At 40.8% G+C, this 18,902-nt stretch overlaps 1 protein-coding gene and 1 pseudogene across 8 annotated transcripts in view; one reads left to right on the top strand and one right to left on the bottom strand.

Moving 5' to 3' along the window:
• Positions 1-15,661, top strand: part of LRRC8B (leucine rich repeat containing 8 VRAC subunit B) — a 444,213-nt gene extending 428,552 nt beyond the window's left edge. For 2 of the 8 annotated variants that reach the window (XM_025872148.2, XM_073896364.1), the window contains 2 exons: positions 12,683-12,736; positions 13,351-13,989. In XM_025872148.2, coding sequence (XP_025727933.1) covers positions 12,683-12,705 — 23 coding nt within the window. In that variant the 3' untranslated portion in view covers positions 12,706-12,736; positions 13,351-13,989. Of the gene's footprint in view, positions 1-12,682; positions 12,737-13,201; positions 13,990-14,237 lie in introns of those variants that run through there. The other 6 variants (XM_025872147.2, XM_073896362.1, XM_073896363.1 and 3 more) reach the window with 5 other exon arrangements.
• On the bottom strand, positions 13,158-14,735 carry LOC112824356 (palmitoyltransferase ZDHHC6-like; annotated as a pseudogene).
• Positions 15,662-18,902: the final 3,241 nt, after the last annotated feature.

The raw sequence follows: 18,902 nt of genomic DNA, 5'->3' as shown, positions 1-18,902 counted from the left end.
CTCGGCATCAGGGAAATCCAAATCAAAACCTCAATGAGATACCACCTCACACCCGTCAGAATGGCTAAAATTAACAAGTCAGGGAACGACAGATGTTGGCGGGGATGTGGAGAAAGGGGAACCCTCCTACACTGTTGGTGGGAATGCAAGCTGGTGCAACCCCTCTGGAAAACAGTATGAAGGTTCCTCAAACAGTTGAAATTGGAGCTACCATTCGATCCAGCAATTGCACTTCTGGGTATTTACCCCAAAGATACAAATGTAGGGACTCGAAGGGGTACGTGCACCCCAATGTTTATAGCAGCAATGTCCACAATAGCCAAACTGTGGAAAGAGCCAAGATGTCCATCGACAGATGAATGGATAAAGAAGAGGTGGTATATATACACAATGGAATATTATGCAGCCATCAAAAGGAATGAGATCTTGCCTTTTGCAACAACGTGGATGGAACTGGAGGGTGTTATGCTGAGTGAAATAAGTCAATCAGAGAAAGACATGTATCATATGACCTCACTGATAGGAGGAATTCTTAATCTCAGGAACAAACTGAGGGTTGCTGGAGTGTTGGGGGGGTGGGAGGCATGGGGTGGCTGGGTGATGGACATTGGGGAAGATATGTGCTACGGTGAGCGCTGTGAATTGTGTAAGAGTGTTGAATCACAGATCTGTACTTCTGAAACAAATAACGCAACCTATGTTAAGAAAAAAGAAAAAGAAGAAGATAGCAGGAGAGGAAGAATGAAGGGGAGTAAGTCAGAGGGGGAGACGAACCAGGAGAGATGATGGACTCTGAAAAACAAACTGAGGTTTCTGGAGGGGAGGAGGGTGGGGGGATGGGTTAGCCTGGTGATGGGTATTGAGGAGGGCACGTTCTGCATGGAGCACTGGGTGTTATGAACAAACAATGAATCATGGAACAGTACACCAAAACAAATTATGTAATATATGGTGATTAACATAACAATAAAAAATCTAAAAATATATATATATATATATATAATGAAATCAACCACTTTTTTTAACCTGTGTTTACTAATCAAATAAGCTCATATAATCTCTATGATACAAAATTTGTCAACAAAAGCAAAAAATAATTTAAAATGATAATCAGCTATATAATGGATAATCCAGGTATAATTACTAAAAACAAGTAATTTAAGTAAACATAAATAAGATCAAAGTTTATACTAAGTTAAACTAAATAATGGATATTCATTGAATATCTAAATCATCTTTCCAAATAAGACAAACATCAAATGCTAAACATAAGTTTATCTACTTTTGGCTTTTTATTTTATTTATTTATTTATGATTTTATTTATTTGTCAGAGATAGAGCACAAGCAGGGGGAGTGGCAGGTGGAGGGAGAAGCAGGCTCCCCACCCAACAAGAAGCCCGATGCGGGACTCGATCCCGGGACCCTGGGATCATGACCTGAGCCAAAGGCAGACGCTTAAAGACTCAGCCACCCAGGCATCCCTACTTTTGGATTTTAATTTAAATTAAAAAATATTATGAAAAAGAATAATTTCATAAAATGAAAAATAAAATGCACTCATGGGGGTAGACTGAAAATAGAAATATTGTGTCAGTTTATTAGACTCTTATTTCAGTCACACAGTTTTATACGTGTATGTGCTAGGATGTAGCACACACTGTATTTCCTGCTGTGGAATGATCCAACATATTTAAAAGCCACTGCTCTTCATACCACAGTAAACTGAGCAACAGAAGTTCTATGTGGCCAACTGAAAAGGCCAGTACCCAAAAAACCACCCTTTCAGTCCTATAGACACAGTTGTAACTCCTCAAGGCCAAACTGTAATCACTCTTTGATGGGTTCATACTTTGTTGTCTTATTCCAACTTACAGCCAGGCAACAATCTTTGTTTAAAAGAACTTCCCCCATTCCGTATAACTCCTGGCAAGGCTGGGGATTCTGGTGGTGGTTCCTCTGAGAGATACAGCTCTGCCAGCAGTTTAGGAGCTGCTGCATCTTTCAAATCCTTATTCTGCCTCACTCAACTTAGAACAACCCTTGTCAGCAATAATATGGGGATCCTATTGCCCTTGTCTGTCCTACCATTTCCAGTCAAGCAGAGCAATGTCAGGATGAGTGTGTAGACAAATAAATCTCACACTATAATTTTCCTAGAAGTGTATAGTTTATTTTAACTATACTATATAGAAGGAATTTATATTCATTTAATGCAATGCATAAGCAATTATACTATCCTCTAAGAGTAAATCTGTAATTATTCTTTAACAACTGTCATACATCATTTCTTTTCTAGATAAGTTTTTGAAATTAAAAAACTACCACTTGAGGGGTGCCTGGGTGGCACAGTCGTTAAGTGTCTGCCTTCGGCTCAGGTCATGATCTCAGGGTCCTGGGACTGAGCCCCGCATCGGGCTCCCTGCTCAGCAGGAAGCCTGCTTCTCCCTCTCCCACTCCCCCTGCTTGTGTTCCCTCCTCTCTCACTGTGTCTCTCTCTGTCAAATAAATAAATAAAATCTTAAAAAAAAAAAAGGACCCACCCCCTTTGCCCCTCCACTTTCAGCTATCTGTAACTTACCACAAGTTGGTACATTGTCTTTACAACAAAGGTCAAAACATTTATCTTTTCCTCCCTACATCCAGAGTTCTAAAACTCTTGTTAAATATTCTTATTTTTCATGACAAATGTATGTATTTGCATAAATTTAATAGAAATCTGTTCTTATAAAAGGACACCCAACACTCATAACCTCTGCTTCTTTGATCCACAGTTGACAAAAGACAACATATGTCAGTGTTGTAAGGGCCTAATTGCTTGTATAAAAAATAACCGTGCTTTGGTAGAGCAATCTTTTCACAGTGTGTTCTTGGGGAGTGAAATCTTAACATCACACCTTACAAACCCAGAGATTTCATCTCTTAGAGAAGACATCTCCAAAAACCCCATTGGCAAGACTCCCATGAGGTACAATGAACGAATCCTTGTGCCAGCAAACGCAAAGAAAAAGACCCTTGGGTTCACCAGTCATTATCTCAAAAACAAAACAAAACAAAACACCAAATCCTGACCAGACCTACACACCAACTGGTGACCTAAAAATAAAAATTTCCAGGAACTGAAATAGATGAAAGCTGAAAGAGACAGCTTTCCCAGGATGACTCCACCAGGCCTGTATACCATTTTCTCACTGTTGCTTCTACCTTGGTTTTTTGTTTTTGTTTTCCCCTCTTTCTCTTAGAGAGACAATGCTCTTACCCACATTTCTCAGTCCACTGCAAAAGGAAGAAACCTCTCTGACTGTTAGATCTATCACCAAAAAAACACAATGTCAGAGATCCCTTGGTCTTCCCTATACCTAATTTCTCTATAGTCCCAAATGCTACTGTTGATTATACCCCCAACCTATAAATGTTACTTCTCAGGTTACATTATTACAACCAGATATTCCCCTACCCCCTTCAACCTTCTCCCAGTCATGTCTGTCCTGACTCAACTAACCACCTTATAAAAAGAGTTGCCAACAAGGACACCATTTTTGTTGGTAATCAATCTTGTTAAAAAATGAATCTGTGCTATCCCTGCTGATTTGCAAAAATCAACGTAAGGTTTTACTTCCTTAGAACTGCTCTATCACCCTGAAGTTTACTGAACGCTTAGATACTTAATAATCTAACATTCTTAACAATTTCTTAGATTAAGGCCAAATGTCCATGAGGTTTATAATTTATTTTTTGCTGATTGCTCTTTTTATGCTTGTCACCTTGCTAAAACCTCTATAAGCATTTGAATATGGTCACTCCATGAATTGATCCATCAGAAGCTCCAGGTGACCTCATAAAGCCCCAGATGAGTAAACTGCCTAAGAACAATTTCCTGACAGCCCCCTTATTGCTCACATCTGGCCTGACCCTAACGATAGGGATGCCTTAAAACAAACTTCAATGATTAAAAATGCTCCCCAATGCCATACATGGCTTCCTGGGACAGGTCTATTCCAGCAACGAGGGACTAAGTCATCTATGGTTGATCCGTAATTCTTTCTGGGAAAGATCCTGATCAAAAGGGGCCATGTGAAGGGTGAAATGAATTAGGGTTAGTTATGTCAAGAGGTATTTAAGTGGAGCCAAGAGGCCATTATGGAGATGGGCCCTATGCACGTCCTGGTGGAACCATGAACTTTTGAACTGGGCCAAACAGCAAATATTCCAAGGACCTAGCCTCAACACCTGTAACGTCCTATAGTGAGAGACTTTGCTTGGTGATAGCCTTAGCAACCAATCATATTCAGCCAAGATTGGTTTTTTTGCCACCAACACCAATCACAATTTTTGTAAACAACATATACAGGCATTCCCTTTTGTCTTTAAAAACCCTTGACTTTTGTGCCCTCAGCTGGAGGTGGGGGTACACTTTGGATTCCTGCCCAAATCTGTGTTCCCCAAATTGCAATTCTGAGACCCCAGATAAATGCTTTTGGTTTTTTGTAGCTCGGCCTCTTTTCTCAGTTGACATCTTGTATACCCTTTTCTCTGTGTATCTTTTTGTATTCTCTTTTATTTTTGTATCCTGTGCATGTTTTGCCTATTCAGAAATTACTTTAAAAACATTAGTGATGGTGGGGGGCACCTAGTTGGCTCAGTCGGTGGCACATGTGATTCTTGATCTTGGGGTTGTGAGTTCAAGCCCCACATTAGGTATAGAAATTACTTAAAGGTAAAATCTTTAGGGGCACCTGGGTTGCTCAGTCGGTTAAGTGTCCAACTCTTGATTTCAGCTCAGGTCATGATCTCAAGGTTGTGAGATACAGCCCTGGTCCTACATCAGGCTCTGAGCTCGGTACAGGGTCTGCTTGAGAGATTCTTTCTCTCCTTCCCTCTCCCCCTGCTTGTACTCACTCTCTCAAATACATACATACATACATAAAATCTTTTTAAAAATAAAATCTTTAAAAAAATGTCAATGATCTTGAAATAATTTCTTGATTTATATAATCTAGAAACAATTCTCCCATGTCTTGGAGTACACCTTCTAAAGCTTTCTAATAATATGGACAAGGGAAATTTTGGCTCTTGAAGCTGAAAATCACTGTCTATTAATAGCCTATTAATAGCCAGAAAAAGAGATTCTAATCCTGTGGCCTCCTTGCCATAGAATATTTGTAACCTCTTTCCTCAAGATTTGCAAAGTAACCATTTGTTACTAATAAAAGCAGTAATTTTATGGAGATCTTACTATGTGTGGAGTACTGTTCTATGTACATTTCACACATTTCAAGTTAGTTTCACAACAACCTTATGAGATAAGTGTTTACATATTAGAAAATTGAATCTCAAAAAGTTTCCTAACTAGCAGGTGACAGGGCTGAGATTCAAACCTGTTACAGGTTTATTATAAGGAGCATAGGACAGTTACAAAGATTAAGCACATTAATGCATTTAAAGTGCTTAGAACAGGGGCGCCTGGGTGGCTCAGTCGTTGGGCTTCTGCCTTCGGCTCAGGTCATGATCCCAGGGTCCTGGGATTGAGCCCCGTGGCCGGCTCCCTGCTCCACGGGAAGCCTGGTTCTCCCTTTCCCACTCCCCCTGCTTGTGTTCCCTCTCTCACTTCACTGTGTCTCTCTCTCTCAAATAAATAAAATTAAATAAATAAATAAATAAATAAATAAATAAATAAATAAATAAAGCGCTTAGAACAGTATTGCTTGCAGTAACTCTCTCCGTTAAGTACCAACACTAAGAATCTGGAGTCAGGGAGGAATTTTGTAAGAGATATGATTGAGTCTGCAAAAGTACATGAAGTTATTTTGATAAACTGAAATGTTAAGTTAAAGTCCCATTTATTCTGCGACTAAGAGCTCTATGTTTTTCACGATAGTTGTCCCCTTGTTTTTATTTCCTGTGAGTGCCATTTCTCAGAAGACCTTCTGCCACCAATTCCAAGTAATTTGTGCCCCTCCACCACCATTTTTATGCTTTTTCATCATAGAGATTTTTAACATAAAATCAGAGGAAGGTAACACTTTATTTTTATTTTTTTAAAGATTTTATTTAGTTATTTGAGAGCTTGTTTGGAGAAAGAGAGTGAGCAAGAGAGAGCATGAGCGGGGGTAGGAGCAGAGGGAAAGGGAGAAGCACACTCTCCTGCTGAGCAGGGAGCCCTACGCAGGGCTCAATCCCAGGACCCCGGGATCATGACCTGAACTGAAGGCAGACACTTTACCAACTGAGCCACCCAGGTGCCCTGGAAAATAACATTTTAAAGTGCAGCATCAGGATGACCACCCACACAAGCAGAAGTTTTGCTATTGGATCTTTCCTTCGTGGTTTTTATTTGGTTTTGTTTCTACCTGTGAGAGATAAGAAGTGAAACAGGAGACCTGCAGAGCAATTTTCCATTTCTAGTGGTTAGTGCATAAAGATAATCTGAGATCCTCTGTTTCCAACACGTATAAAAATAGTGACCACATAACTGCTTGCTTTATAAAACCAAGGGACAAGTAATATCTGAGCCTGAATGACTGAAAATACACCATGTTTCTATAGGTGAATGTCAGGCTCATAAAAATATAAAGCAAGAGGAAAAAAAATACCTGCCTATTGCCACCAGAAACATGCTGTCCAGTATGATAGTCACTAGCCACATGTGGCTATTAAGTTCTTGAAATGTGGCTAGTTTTAACTGAGATGTTCTGTAGGTATAAAATACACACTGGATTTCAAAGAATTAGTTAAAAACAATAAAATATATCAATATTTTTTTTAATTTTTTTATTGTTATGTTAATCACCATATATTACATCATTAGTTTTTGGTGCAGTGTTCCATGATTCATTGTTTGTTCATAACACCCAGTGCTCCATGCAGAACGTGCCCTCCTCAATACCCATCACCAGGATAACCCATCCCCCTCCCCCCTCCCCTCTAGAACCCTCAGTTTGTTTTTCAGAGTCCATCATGTCTCATGGTTCGTCTCCCCCTCTGACATACTCCCCTTTTCTTCCTCTCCTGTTATCTTCTTCTTTTTCTTTTTTCTTAAAATATGTTGCGTTATTTGTTTCAGAAGTACAGATCTGTGATTCAACAGTCTTGCACAATTCACAGCGCTCACCGTAGCACAATATTTTTATATGGATTACATGTTGAAAGGATAGTACTTTGGGTTAAATAATACCATCAAAATCAATTTTATTACTTTCTTTTTATTTTTTAAAAATGTGTATACTAGAAAACATAAAATTACCTGTGTAGTTTGCATTATATTTCTACTTGGTACCACTGCTCTAAATTAAAGTCTCAACTTTGTCTTTACCCAATCCTTAAGTCTCCAGGACCTTAGAAACATACATATATATTAGTACACAATATAAAATTAGTATATAATATACAAATATAAAAGTATTAATGTATAAAGTGACCATATTCATATCTGGAAATAAGTACATTTATTATGTACCTACTAAGATTTCAAAGATTAATAGCACAGGGTTCTTGTCCTTAAGCACAAGTGAACTAAGATTCATTGAGTCCTTCTATGAGCCAGGCCCTGGGCAACCTTGCAAACAAGATATTATAATTATAATTTCCACTACACATCTTGACTCCAGCTTCACAGCCTTCTCTATCTGGGGGCCAGAAAGTTTCTTCAAACTGAGATGAGCATAGGTACCATGATCTTCTCTACACCCTTAGTCATAAATACCCTTCTTCCAACTCTAGCCTGTATGTCTTAGTCCATTTTGGCTACTATAACAAAATCCCAAAGACTGGGCAGCTTCTACACATTTATTTCTCATAGTTCTGGAAGCTGGAAAACTTAAGATCTGGTGCCAGCATGGTTGGGTTCTAGTGAGGGTCCCCTTCTGGGTTGCAGACTGCTAACTTCTTGCTGTGTCCACACATGGTGGAAGGGGCAGGAAGCTCTGTGGGATCTCTTTTATAAAGGCACTATTCCTATGTATGAGGGCTCCCAGCTCATGGCTTAATCACCTTCCAAAGGCTCCACCTCCTAATACCATCACACTGGGGGTTAGGATTTCAACATATCAGTTTGGCCAGGGTGTGTGGGGATGGGGAGGGGGATATACAAACATTCAGACTATATAGCACTGTGTAACTTTCCTAGAGACCAAATAAATGGGTGGGTGGATGTGTGCTTTCTCTCTCTCTCTCTCTTTTTTTTTTATTAGAGAGAGGGAAGGACAGAGGGAGAGGGAGAGAGAGAATCTTAAGCAGGCTCCACGCTCAGCACAGAACCTGACGCTGGGCTTGGTCTCACCCTGAGATCATGACCTCAGCTGAAATCAAGAGTCAGACGCTTAACCCACTGAGCCACCTAGGGGCCCTGGATGTGTGCTTTCTATATTGTATGTTCCAGTGACAAGACCTTTCTTTACCTTTAAATTTGTGAACCTTTGGAATCCCATTAGATAATTAGCTGCAAGAAGGTAATAATGATAATAGTGACCATCCTAGAAAAGCAGAGAAACTTCATTTCTCAAAATGATTTACTTCTCAGGCATCTTGGCTTCTCACCACATGGCATCACCAGAGGTTACTCTTATTTTTCTTGAAGACAAAAGCAGTCGTTCTTTTAGATCTAATTCATTTGATAAGTTTTATTGTTTGTTGAGTGACATGCTTCCATTGTATCCATTTGATTTCCAATTGGCAGCTCACACTTCACATGTCCCAAACTGAATTCCAGGTGTTCCATGCCTCCCCACCTGTCCCCTTAAACTACTGTCAGTTGCAGGAAATGAACACTCCATTCTTCCTGGGAACCAGGCTAAAAACCATGGAGTTAGCCTTCACTCCCTATTTCTTTCACACCCACCTCTACTCTGGCAGCCCTGGCAGCTCTACCTTCGAAATAACATATAGGCTACAATCCAAGGACTTCTCACCACCAAATGCCAATTCCCTTGGTCCCATCCATCACGGGGCCTCCCTTCAATTATAGCGAAGGCAGCCCCACGCTGTCCCCCTTCACTGTATTCTCCACATAGGAGCCAGAGTGACCTTAACACAACTTAGATCGTATCTCCTCTACTCAAAACCCTCTGAGAGCAACCACGGGCAAATCCTCTTCGGTGGCCTCTAAAGCCCCACGCTCACAGATTCTAGCCATTTTTGGACTTCTTGCTATCTCTCAAAAACAGAGGGAGTCCCCGACTCCAGGGCCTCCCCACAAAATGCTTTTCCTCTGCCATCCACCCGGCGCACCTCACACCCGCTTCCGCCCTCTCCTCAGCTGCCTCCTCTCTAGGGAGGACTTCCTGGCCCAGTGCATTTCCCACTTGCAATCGTCCTGCACAAATACTCCCTTGCCCTGTTCTGTGTTACTTCATGACCCCTATTGCCAGCTAATATATTATGCCTTCTACGCATTTGTGTATCTCCCCCACAAAGAATTTAAACTCCACAAATGTGGGGATGCTATTTTATTCATTACTATCTTCCCAGTGCTTAGAACAGAGCCTGCCACAAAATAGATGTTCAATAAATATGTTAGATGATTGAATGACATTTTCATGATGAGGAAAATGAGACCCAGAGAAGCTCTGTTTTAGCCCAAGGTCACAGGACTAGTGAGTGCAAGGATCGGGCCCGGGACTCAGCCAGGGCTCCTTCCACTCTCTCTGTCTGGGTCAGGAGGTAAGCGGGTGGTTGCACTGAGGGAGAGGCACACACCAAGGTTCAAATGTGAATCTTGCTGGAAGCACTGAGCTGCAACAGAAACAACTATCTTCCCGGTGCTTAGAGCCTGGGAGCCTTTTTGACCATCTCTGAGATTAAGGAAAGTCATTTGAAGGCATATGCTGAAGCTTTCCAGTTTTAAGACTGGCTTTAACTATTTTTCTTTCAGCTGTAGCTTTCTGGGGTAATGAATGTACCATATGTCGGTATCTCCAGGTTCTCATACAAATTAGGGAACTAAAAAATGCCAGATGATTAAAATGGACTTCTGCTTGTTTCCATGGGAAATCAAGCTCTGCGAAACCTTAGGAAATGGAAGGGAGAGTGTGGTTCATTTCGAGGTATTCATTCTCTGGTGTGTGGCTACCCTCTGCCTGCAGCCCAGGCTCCAGCCCCCAGGCTGTTAAAAATTTTGGACAGGCCAGACACTGTCCTAGGCTGCCGCTGTGCTGGTGGTTGAGTGAAACCAAGGTCAGCATGTCTTATCTGAGTGTCCTTTGAGCGTCTGCCACCAGGGTCTGGCGCTATACTCCAGGCCCTTGAGTGTCAGGGCCTTGCCAACCACGCTACAGAAGGCACCTACTAATGACACACAGACACTTGATAACGCAGGTGCCCAAGCCTCAACCTCCCAGGCCGGTTTCAGCACGTTTCCAGCCCTCTAGCGAGTCTTCTGGCAGTCAGAGGGATGCACCATCAGGGATTCTTCTGGAAGGGTCACTGTTTGCTACTTGTGAGTAGATGGAGCTAATTCAGGGGCGTGGGGGGAGCATTCTGGAAACATGGCCAAGTATGCCCTGGGAGGCTGTGCCAACAATGTCTCCGGAGGCTGTGAGGATGACTTGTTCCCACCTGCTCCAGAATTAGCACCAATTTGCCTAAATGGGAGAATGCTGAAAGAAAAGGCTGCAAAAGATTTCCATGTTGTCTTGCCAGTGGAAATCTCCAGCTTGTCTGGGGGAAATTGGTTCAGGAGCATACTCTAGGCTAAGTTGAGAGGGAAAAGATAACCTTTCTCTGCTTTCCTCACCCAGAGTGTAAGTTGGGCATGCCAGGGTGAAGCCCAAAGCTGGCGTGTCAGCTGTAACAGAGAATGGAGAGTTTAAATTTGGGTTCAGATAGCCCTGAGTTCTCCTGCTTCTTCTCTAACTTATGAGCTGGGAGGCCTCCAGGAACTCACAGGCACAGTCTGAGTCTCTGTGAGGTGGGATGATCATACCTCCCCCTCCGCCCCACGGCGGTTACGAGGATGAAATCAACTAACTTAAGTCAAAGCACTCATACGAAGTCTGGTAGGCAAGAGGTGTGCAGTGCCTTGGGCCTTCTCTTTTCTTTCCCTCTGTTGCCATGTCTTACTGCCAAAATTGGAAACAGATATCTTGGTGAGGGACAAATAGATAGTGGCCTCTCTCTTGCCATAACCACTGTCACCAGCATCAGCAGCTTGATTCTTCTCAGAAGTGCTACTAGGATGTAGACAGCACAGAGGACTCCAAATCTTCACAAAGAACATACCCATTAACTTATAACTCAACAGCCAGGCTGGGCTGTCTTGCCTAAGTGGAATGTTTCTCAGAGAAGCTAAGTGGGGAGGGACACTTACGTTGTCTTCACCAAAATAAGCCACTGGTAGGACCCCTGGAATTAAGACCGTAGATCATAATGCATTTCAAATGCCTTGCCCTAGGCTAGTCAAAATCTTTTGACTCTTCTTTCTTCAAATGACCCACAGGCATGGTTCCTTAGCATGGGGCCAACCTAACAGGTTCTGCGAAAGCCAGCGTACAGGAAGCAGTGTTATCATTTTGTGGTCCTGGGGAGGCTTTTAGTAAATCAGGCTTTCCATTACAGCTATGATATCCAAAGTCATGCTCTGGTGACATGCTCTATTTCTGTAGATTCTTGTAATAGCAGCTTAATACTGGATTTTGTTTCTACCCAACCCAGTTCTGACACCGACTATCTAGAGTTGGCGCAGACTCCACAAGTTCAGGGCAAAGCCCTCCACAGGACTGCCCTCCCCCTTCAGATGCTAGTTACAAGTTTCAGGGAGTCCCCAGGCCACCCAAACTTCTGCCCAACTGGCTACAAATATGGCGGTTCCATAAATTCTTCAGGTTTGATAATTCACTGGACTGACTCATAGAACTCAAGAAAATGCTATACTTATGATTACAATTGTATCTGAAAGGATACAACTCAAGAAGAGCCAAATGAGGAGAGCCTAGGGCAGAACTCAGCTTCTGTGTCCTCTTCCCACAAAGTGAGAGAGAATGTGTCACCCTCCAGGCACTTCTATGAGTTCACCAATTTGGAAGTTCCAATGAGCCTTGATGTCAGAGTTTTTATTGGGATTTCATTATGAAGACATGATTGATCTCAGTCTCTCCCCTTCCCAGCTCCCAGCCCCTGCAACTTTCCCTCACCCCAGGTCAGGCTGGGCCAAAATTCCAACACTCCAATCACATGGCTGGCCTTTCTGATGTCCAGCCTCCATCCTGAAGCTATCTAAAGGCCCACAGGAGTCATCTCATTAGCTTAACAAAGACATTTCTATCATTCGGGAAATTCCAAGGGTTTTAGGAGCTCTGTATCAGGAAGGGGGCCAGCAAAGACCAAATATATTCTTTATTATATCATAGTCTCTTATTATTATTTACAAAACATAAGGGCTTTGAGTTTAAGCTTTTTCCTTTGGGCAGTAGGAATCACTTAAAGCAAGTGATTTATTGAGCAGCTACTATGGGCCATTCAAAATATACATGCTGAGAGCTATACTTTTGGAAGATAATTTAGGTGATTGCATGGAGGGTGGTCTGCATGACGTGAAGACAGGAGACTAGGAAGGAGGCAGTAGCCCCCGTGTAGCCATAAAGCAATGAGAGCTAACCTAGGGGAGCACAAGTGGAAACAGAAAATTTGGGAGGTATTTGAGAGAGGTTTTGAAGGAAGATTTCAACTTACCATCTTTTTTTGTTTTTACAGAACATCCATTGATCTTTATTTGATTTGATAAAAATCTGCATTATTAAAAGACAGGTAATAAAATTTAAGTTTATATTGAATCTAACATATTAAGTTCTGTAGTATTTAGAATATTACATAAGAAATGTCCGCTGGGGAAACAGGGTAAAAGCATCACCATATCTGCAGGTGTGGTCCATAGTGTGCAACACATAAAAATAATCCTAGGGATAATGCAACTGACCTACTTTGGTAAAGTGTTTTTCCTTTTGGGGAGAGGAAGTGTAGCAAAGAGGGGCAGGAATTCAAAGGCATAAGCAGAATGGCTTCTCCCATTTCAAAATGGTAATAAAAATATTTAGATCATGGCACTAGGGCACCTTTGAGGAAAAAAACACGCCTTGATCAGAGTAGGCTCACTGCATAACTTTTTAGTAATATGTGCAATTTTCAAGTAATGGAGAGGACTTAAGGAATAGTTTTACTTTAACTGTGGCTATCTATTTTTCTTCTTGCCCTCTGGGGCTTGATCTATTTCAGAATTACATGGATACGTCTCCACACAGTTTCTAGAAAACCAGACTCCTATTCTTGAAACACCTTCTATCAAAGGAATCATCAAGAATTTTACCTCTATACAATCAGTATCATAACCGTCTCATGGCTGAAATGAACTCCCTTTTCTATAGCTCTATTCGATATTCTTCAGTGCGGGGGCTCTTGAAAAAGGTTTTCATTCCTTTTGATTCCTGTATTCAAAGGACAGCAGGTACCACTATAATCTTCTATTGCTTTATACTGAATGCTTCTTTTTTTTTTTTTCTTAGAGAGAGAGAGTGAGAGAGTGTCCATGGGGGGGGGGGGGGGAAGAATCTTAGTCAGGCTCCTCAGGCTCCACACCCTATGCAGAGCCTGACCTGGGGTTCAATCTCATGACCCTGAGATCATGACCTAAGTGGAAATCAAGAGACTGATGCTTAACGGACTGAGCCACCCAGGTGCCCCCTCCCCAACTTTTTTTTAGAGGCAGGGAGGGACGGAGGGAAGGGGAGAGAGAAAATCTTAAGCAGGCTCCACGTCCAGTGTGGAGTTGATCTGGGGCTTGATTTCACAACCCTGAGATCATGACCTGAGTGGAAATCAAGAGTGAGCCCCCCAGGCGCCACCACTTTTGACTCTTTTATCTGTATTTTGTCTCAATTGTTCTACTGCTGACAGCCTCCTCTAATTGGCCACTCTGGCCCATCTTCTTCAGGGACCCTGACCATGTAAATACCTGTTTAAAATTCCTCCATCTACTTCCCATAATCATAAGGTAAAACAAAGACCTCAGCTAGTTGGTAATACTGAATTCGATCCTTAACCTTTTCTTCAATCCATGATTCATTAGAAGTTTTGTTTGTGAGAATTATTTTCACCTGGTTACAAAATAACATCCCAACAGCTATGGTTGTTCCTAAAGCTAATCCCAAGGCAGACAAGGTGGCCCGAAAAGCTGCTAACTCAAAGGGAATTAATTGGAAGAGGGTCTCTCCAAGCTGCATTCATATCAATCTTTACCATATTTCACCCAAAGGAGAGCCAACTATAAAGCTGTGTAAACACAGTCCTAACAAAAATGAAGGCAGTATGAATACAAGCCAGTGGTGTTCAAAGGAGAAACAGTGTGAAGGAAGCATGATTTCGGGAACCACAACAGTTGCTGATCCAAGGACAGTGATGGTCCCTCTTCATCACATATCTGTTAGACCTTTTGCAGTGATGCAAGCCCCGTATGCTTGGCAGACTTCACTATCCTGAGAATTTTCTGGTTTCTGCCCCAAAGGGACAAGGCCAGACCAATAAACATAGCATTGAAGTAATTATAAAGAATTTTATAATTTATAACTTATCAACATGTTGAAATAAAGTCACACTTCCTCCAGTGGTGTGTAAAGGCCAGGACCACAACACAGGGTCAGTCGTGGCCATGGTAGAACATGTTGCTATATCCCTAAGGGTCTGATGGGACCCCAGGGACACAGTCTCATTCTTAGAGATTTTCAGACTTGATAACCAAGCAGGATGTAGCCATTTTGGTGAGAAAGAATGAATGCCCTCCTACATTTAGAAAATCATAGATCCCCTTTTTCTGTGCACACATTTCCATGTGCCACAAATCCATGTGTGTTCCCTCATTGTCATGCCTTTAAGTTATGGGATGTGAACACAGATTATGCCATTTTCACTGTTAACACATGCATAGCTCTTTATCTTGACCAGAAGAATCCAGTATCTTGGCATGAAACTCAATCTCTGTCTGGTCCCTGGTGCCCGTCCCTCAGCCATTGCATTTCCTGTTCCACCTGGAACAGGTTTTTCTCCTCGTCAGATAACTCCGTCTGGGTACGAGTCCAGCACAAGCAGAAAGCAAACCCTGGTTACAAGAAGGCGGAATGCAGGAACTAACCCGGCCAATCTGGTCTCTCTACCAGTTCTCTCCCCCATTCAAAGTTTTGTCTCTGTTACAAACTACTACATGATGACTAGAGAAGACTAGTTGAAGAGTTTAGCTACTTTCTAAAGAAATCCAAGTAATATTGATAAACTGGCTCCTTTGTGATTAACAGAGCTTTGTGTTCTAAACATTGAAAACTCAACTAGCAGAAAAGATCTTAATACTTCAGCTCTTGAGCAACCTTCAGCAACAGAGCAACCTCTGTCCTGATTTTTAAATGCCATATTTCCATTATTCTTCTGAACAAAAATATTGACTCCTCTTGTCTTCCAATGGCTAAACTATTTCTGTTTTAAAATGAACATAGTCAGTTTTTACCTTTCAAGCAGACTTTTGAAATGTGTTCTCTTTGGAGGGCAAGGTGCTCCCTTCCCTTGCAGATCACAAATTCACGAAGCTGGTGGGGGAATGTTGGGATGGACCCCTCTGGAAATCGGGTACAAAAAAGAACCTGTAACATTGATATGTTAAAACTGGCTATTTCTTCCTGCATGCAGATTTTGGTAAACAATAAAAACAATATTTCAAAATTCTCAGTGTATACTCTTTTTTCCGTAACATTAACTAAGATATTGACTAAATCACTTATATTTGCAGAAGTTCTGCAACATAATAGATATTTTACATAAAAATTTCTCAAAAAAAATAATTTCACGGGTTTCAGTTGGAGGGAGGAAGAGAAATAATGATTATTTTATGTATCATGGGTGATATGTTAAATTGAAATAGAAATGAAAGTATAAAAAATATATGCTGTATTCCTGCAATAAGCACTTATGTTTACTTTTTAAAAAAATCATATATCAAGCTGCAAGAGCTTGGCTTTTAAGAAACTGTCAACTGGCAGTTCTTCATGTTTATCAGTTTATTAATTTTTTTTTAAGTAGACTCCACACCCAGCATAGAGCCCAACATGGGGCTTGAACTCATGACCCTAAGATCGAGACCTGAGCTGAGATCAAGAGTCAGATCCTGCTCAACATACTGAGCCACCCAGGCACCCATCAATTAATTCTTTTAAAAAACGTGAAGGAAGTACTCCCCCTTTGACATAATATCAAAATAATTAAGTCAACAAATAATTTTTGAACCTCAACTATGTGGGAAACAAACAAAAAAAATGTAAAGTGTCAAAAAGAGAAGATAAAATTAACTGTTGACTATTAATAAAAATTGACACAGTGCATATTTGTGTGTATCAGGCAGTTCTAAGACACATGTATTAAATCACCTAATCCTCACAACACACTCTAAAGTACTATAATTATCCCCATTTATCTACGGAGAAACTGAGGCTTAGAGAAGCCAAGCAACTTATTTAAGTTTTCACACCTATGGAAGATTAAAAAAAAAATGGTTAATTAGTATAAGAGCTTTCAGAAAAGAAAGTGTTAGAAACACTTCATGGAGCTAGGATTTGGATAGGACATTTAAAGACCGATGCAATTTGGAGGAGAGAACAGAGGGGAGAGAAATTAGAAAAGGGAGTCAAGATACATACAAAATCAAGGAGGTGGTAAAGAGCTGTGAAGCCACTGAAGGCACATGCAAATTTGATGGCAGTTCCCCTCAGAGTAAACTGTAACATTTGGGAAGTTGATTTTGCTAAAAAAAGTTAGGTTTGTAAGAACTCAATTATATAAGGTTTTTTTTGGTTTGTTTTTTGTTTTTAAAACAGTGCTGGGTAAAATCAAGATAAATCCAAATCCTTTTAGTTAAGGAATTACAATACTTCTATGCAGCTGCTTAGGGTCCCAGGAAGATCAGAAGATAGATTCATCTGTGCTTCTCTTGAACCTCTAGCTTTACTCTCGATTTGAGAAGACAGGCAGGAATCTCCACTCAACTCTTGGCTTTACAAGGCCTTAATGGGAAGAGAGAAAAATATCCACCAATCGCCACAAAAAATGTTCAGCAAAGACCATGCTGACTCCCTCATTTTCCTGTGAAAATGGTGGCAGGGCGCGCAGAAGTGCTTCTCGCTCTCGCATCTGAAATTGGTACCACACCATTTGTCTTCAGAACACTAAACAGATCTAACCTTGCAGAGAATTCTACATAAGCTTTGTTATCACTAGTTTTCAAAAATATTCTGGAATTTCAGAGGCTGGGCAGCAATCTATAAATGCTATATAATAAATGCTTTCCTCACCATTCTAAGAAATAGTCCTCCAAGATTTTGAAAATTCCTTTCCCCTTCAAGCATGCAGAAGTCCCCCAGTTTTCCCACCTCCATGCTCTTTGGGAGATTGGAGGGGATAAGGGGCCAGTCTGATTTGAGGAAAAGCATTATGATGTGATTGTTGGTCTAGACAGAGTCACAATGTGCCTATCTGGGGACTGTGGCAATTGTGGCTGATTTGGTATTACCTACCACTCCTGATCATGAAAGAGTAAACTTGCCCAAGTAAAGAACTGATAACTTTCAATATATTGTTGCTTTTTCCTTCTTCTCTGGATACAGACTTAAAGAGAAACATTCAACACCTATTGTGTAATTGTTTTAGATTATTTAAAGATTTTTCATGTAGGAGTTCAAGACAAAATCTTACACAGAAGATTTCAAGGTGGCTTAACTGGAGTGTCTCCCTACTCTAAACGGACTACATAGTATCTCCTTTCTCTGTCCATGTGGGCTGATGATGGACATAATTTACCCTTAATAGTCCTGAGGTATATTCCTCATAGAAAAATGAAGAACAGCATTATATCTGGGAAGATAATAATCTAGAGATAAAAATCAAAAGAAGAAAACTGATGTTGATTTCTTTTAAATGTTCTAGGGGAAAAAATCACATTTCCAGCAGTTTAAAAAATTGTGATGTTATAAAGTAAAAAGGGAGTTGTAGGAGTATAGGCTTTGGAGTCAGGTTGCCTGGATTCTGTTCTAGGCTCTGCCACCTACTAGCACCATGACCTTAGGCAAGTGACATTACCTATCTGTGTCTCAGCCTTCTTATCTGTGAGATGGGGACAGTGACAGTACCTATTTTATAGTGTTGTTACATGAATTAAGTGAAATAATACATGTGAAATGCTTAAACCATGCCTGGCGTGGAGTACTCAACAAAACTTACTTTACTACCCTATCTGTTTCATTCAAATCACTGTAGCAATCGTACCACTTACGATTTCCAGACTGGGTTCCCAAACCAATTTCTAAAGTCCCTGAAAACATTTTCTGATTGTTTCAAAGCAGTTGATCAGAAGCATTGTTACAGGAAGCATAATTTTGAGTTCTGCTTTAGCCAATGAACTCAACAGTTAATGTGAAATGACATCAGATCAGACTGTTGTCAGGAGCATTTGATTGACGACGTTCAAGAAATCTGGATGTTTTCAGTCTCCTAAATAAGGCCACAGTTGTTTTCATGTTGTGGTAAAATGATCCTTCCTTTGGTCACATGAAGCAATTTATCTTATCTAACTCAAGTCTTTTTCTCTTTCTGCATTGCTTTTGGAAGCAATCAGTGCAATTAATTCGGAAGTTTCCCTGAACCCCCCGCCACACACACACACAGATGTCCATTCTTTAGTATAAGGTGGTACTTCCTTTTCATTGAGGATTAATTTTTCAGTTTCTTTTTAAAAACAAGATAGAATGTAAAATATTTTCTAATCATTTTGATGAAACGTTATCATGCTAGACAGAATTCATGGTGCCTTTCTTTGAAATTCCATAATCAGAACGTATCACTCCTAATAACCCTCTACTGAATGTACCTCAGAAACAAGGAGAGACAG

Source organism: Callorhinus ursinus, unplaced genomic scaffold (genome assembly GCF_003265705.2).
Source record: "Callorhinus ursinus isolate GAN/ISIS: 27379988/994484 unplaced genomic scaffold, GSC_fseal_2.0 scaffold9, whole genome shotgun sequence".
In the NCBI taxonomy this organism is placed as follows: Eukaryota; Metazoa; Chordata; class Mammalia; order Carnivora; family Otariidae; genus Callorhinus; species Callorhinus ursinus.
The sequence above is the reverse complement of the archived record's forward strand: the minus strand, read 5'-3'. Positions and strand labels throughout refer to the sequence as shown.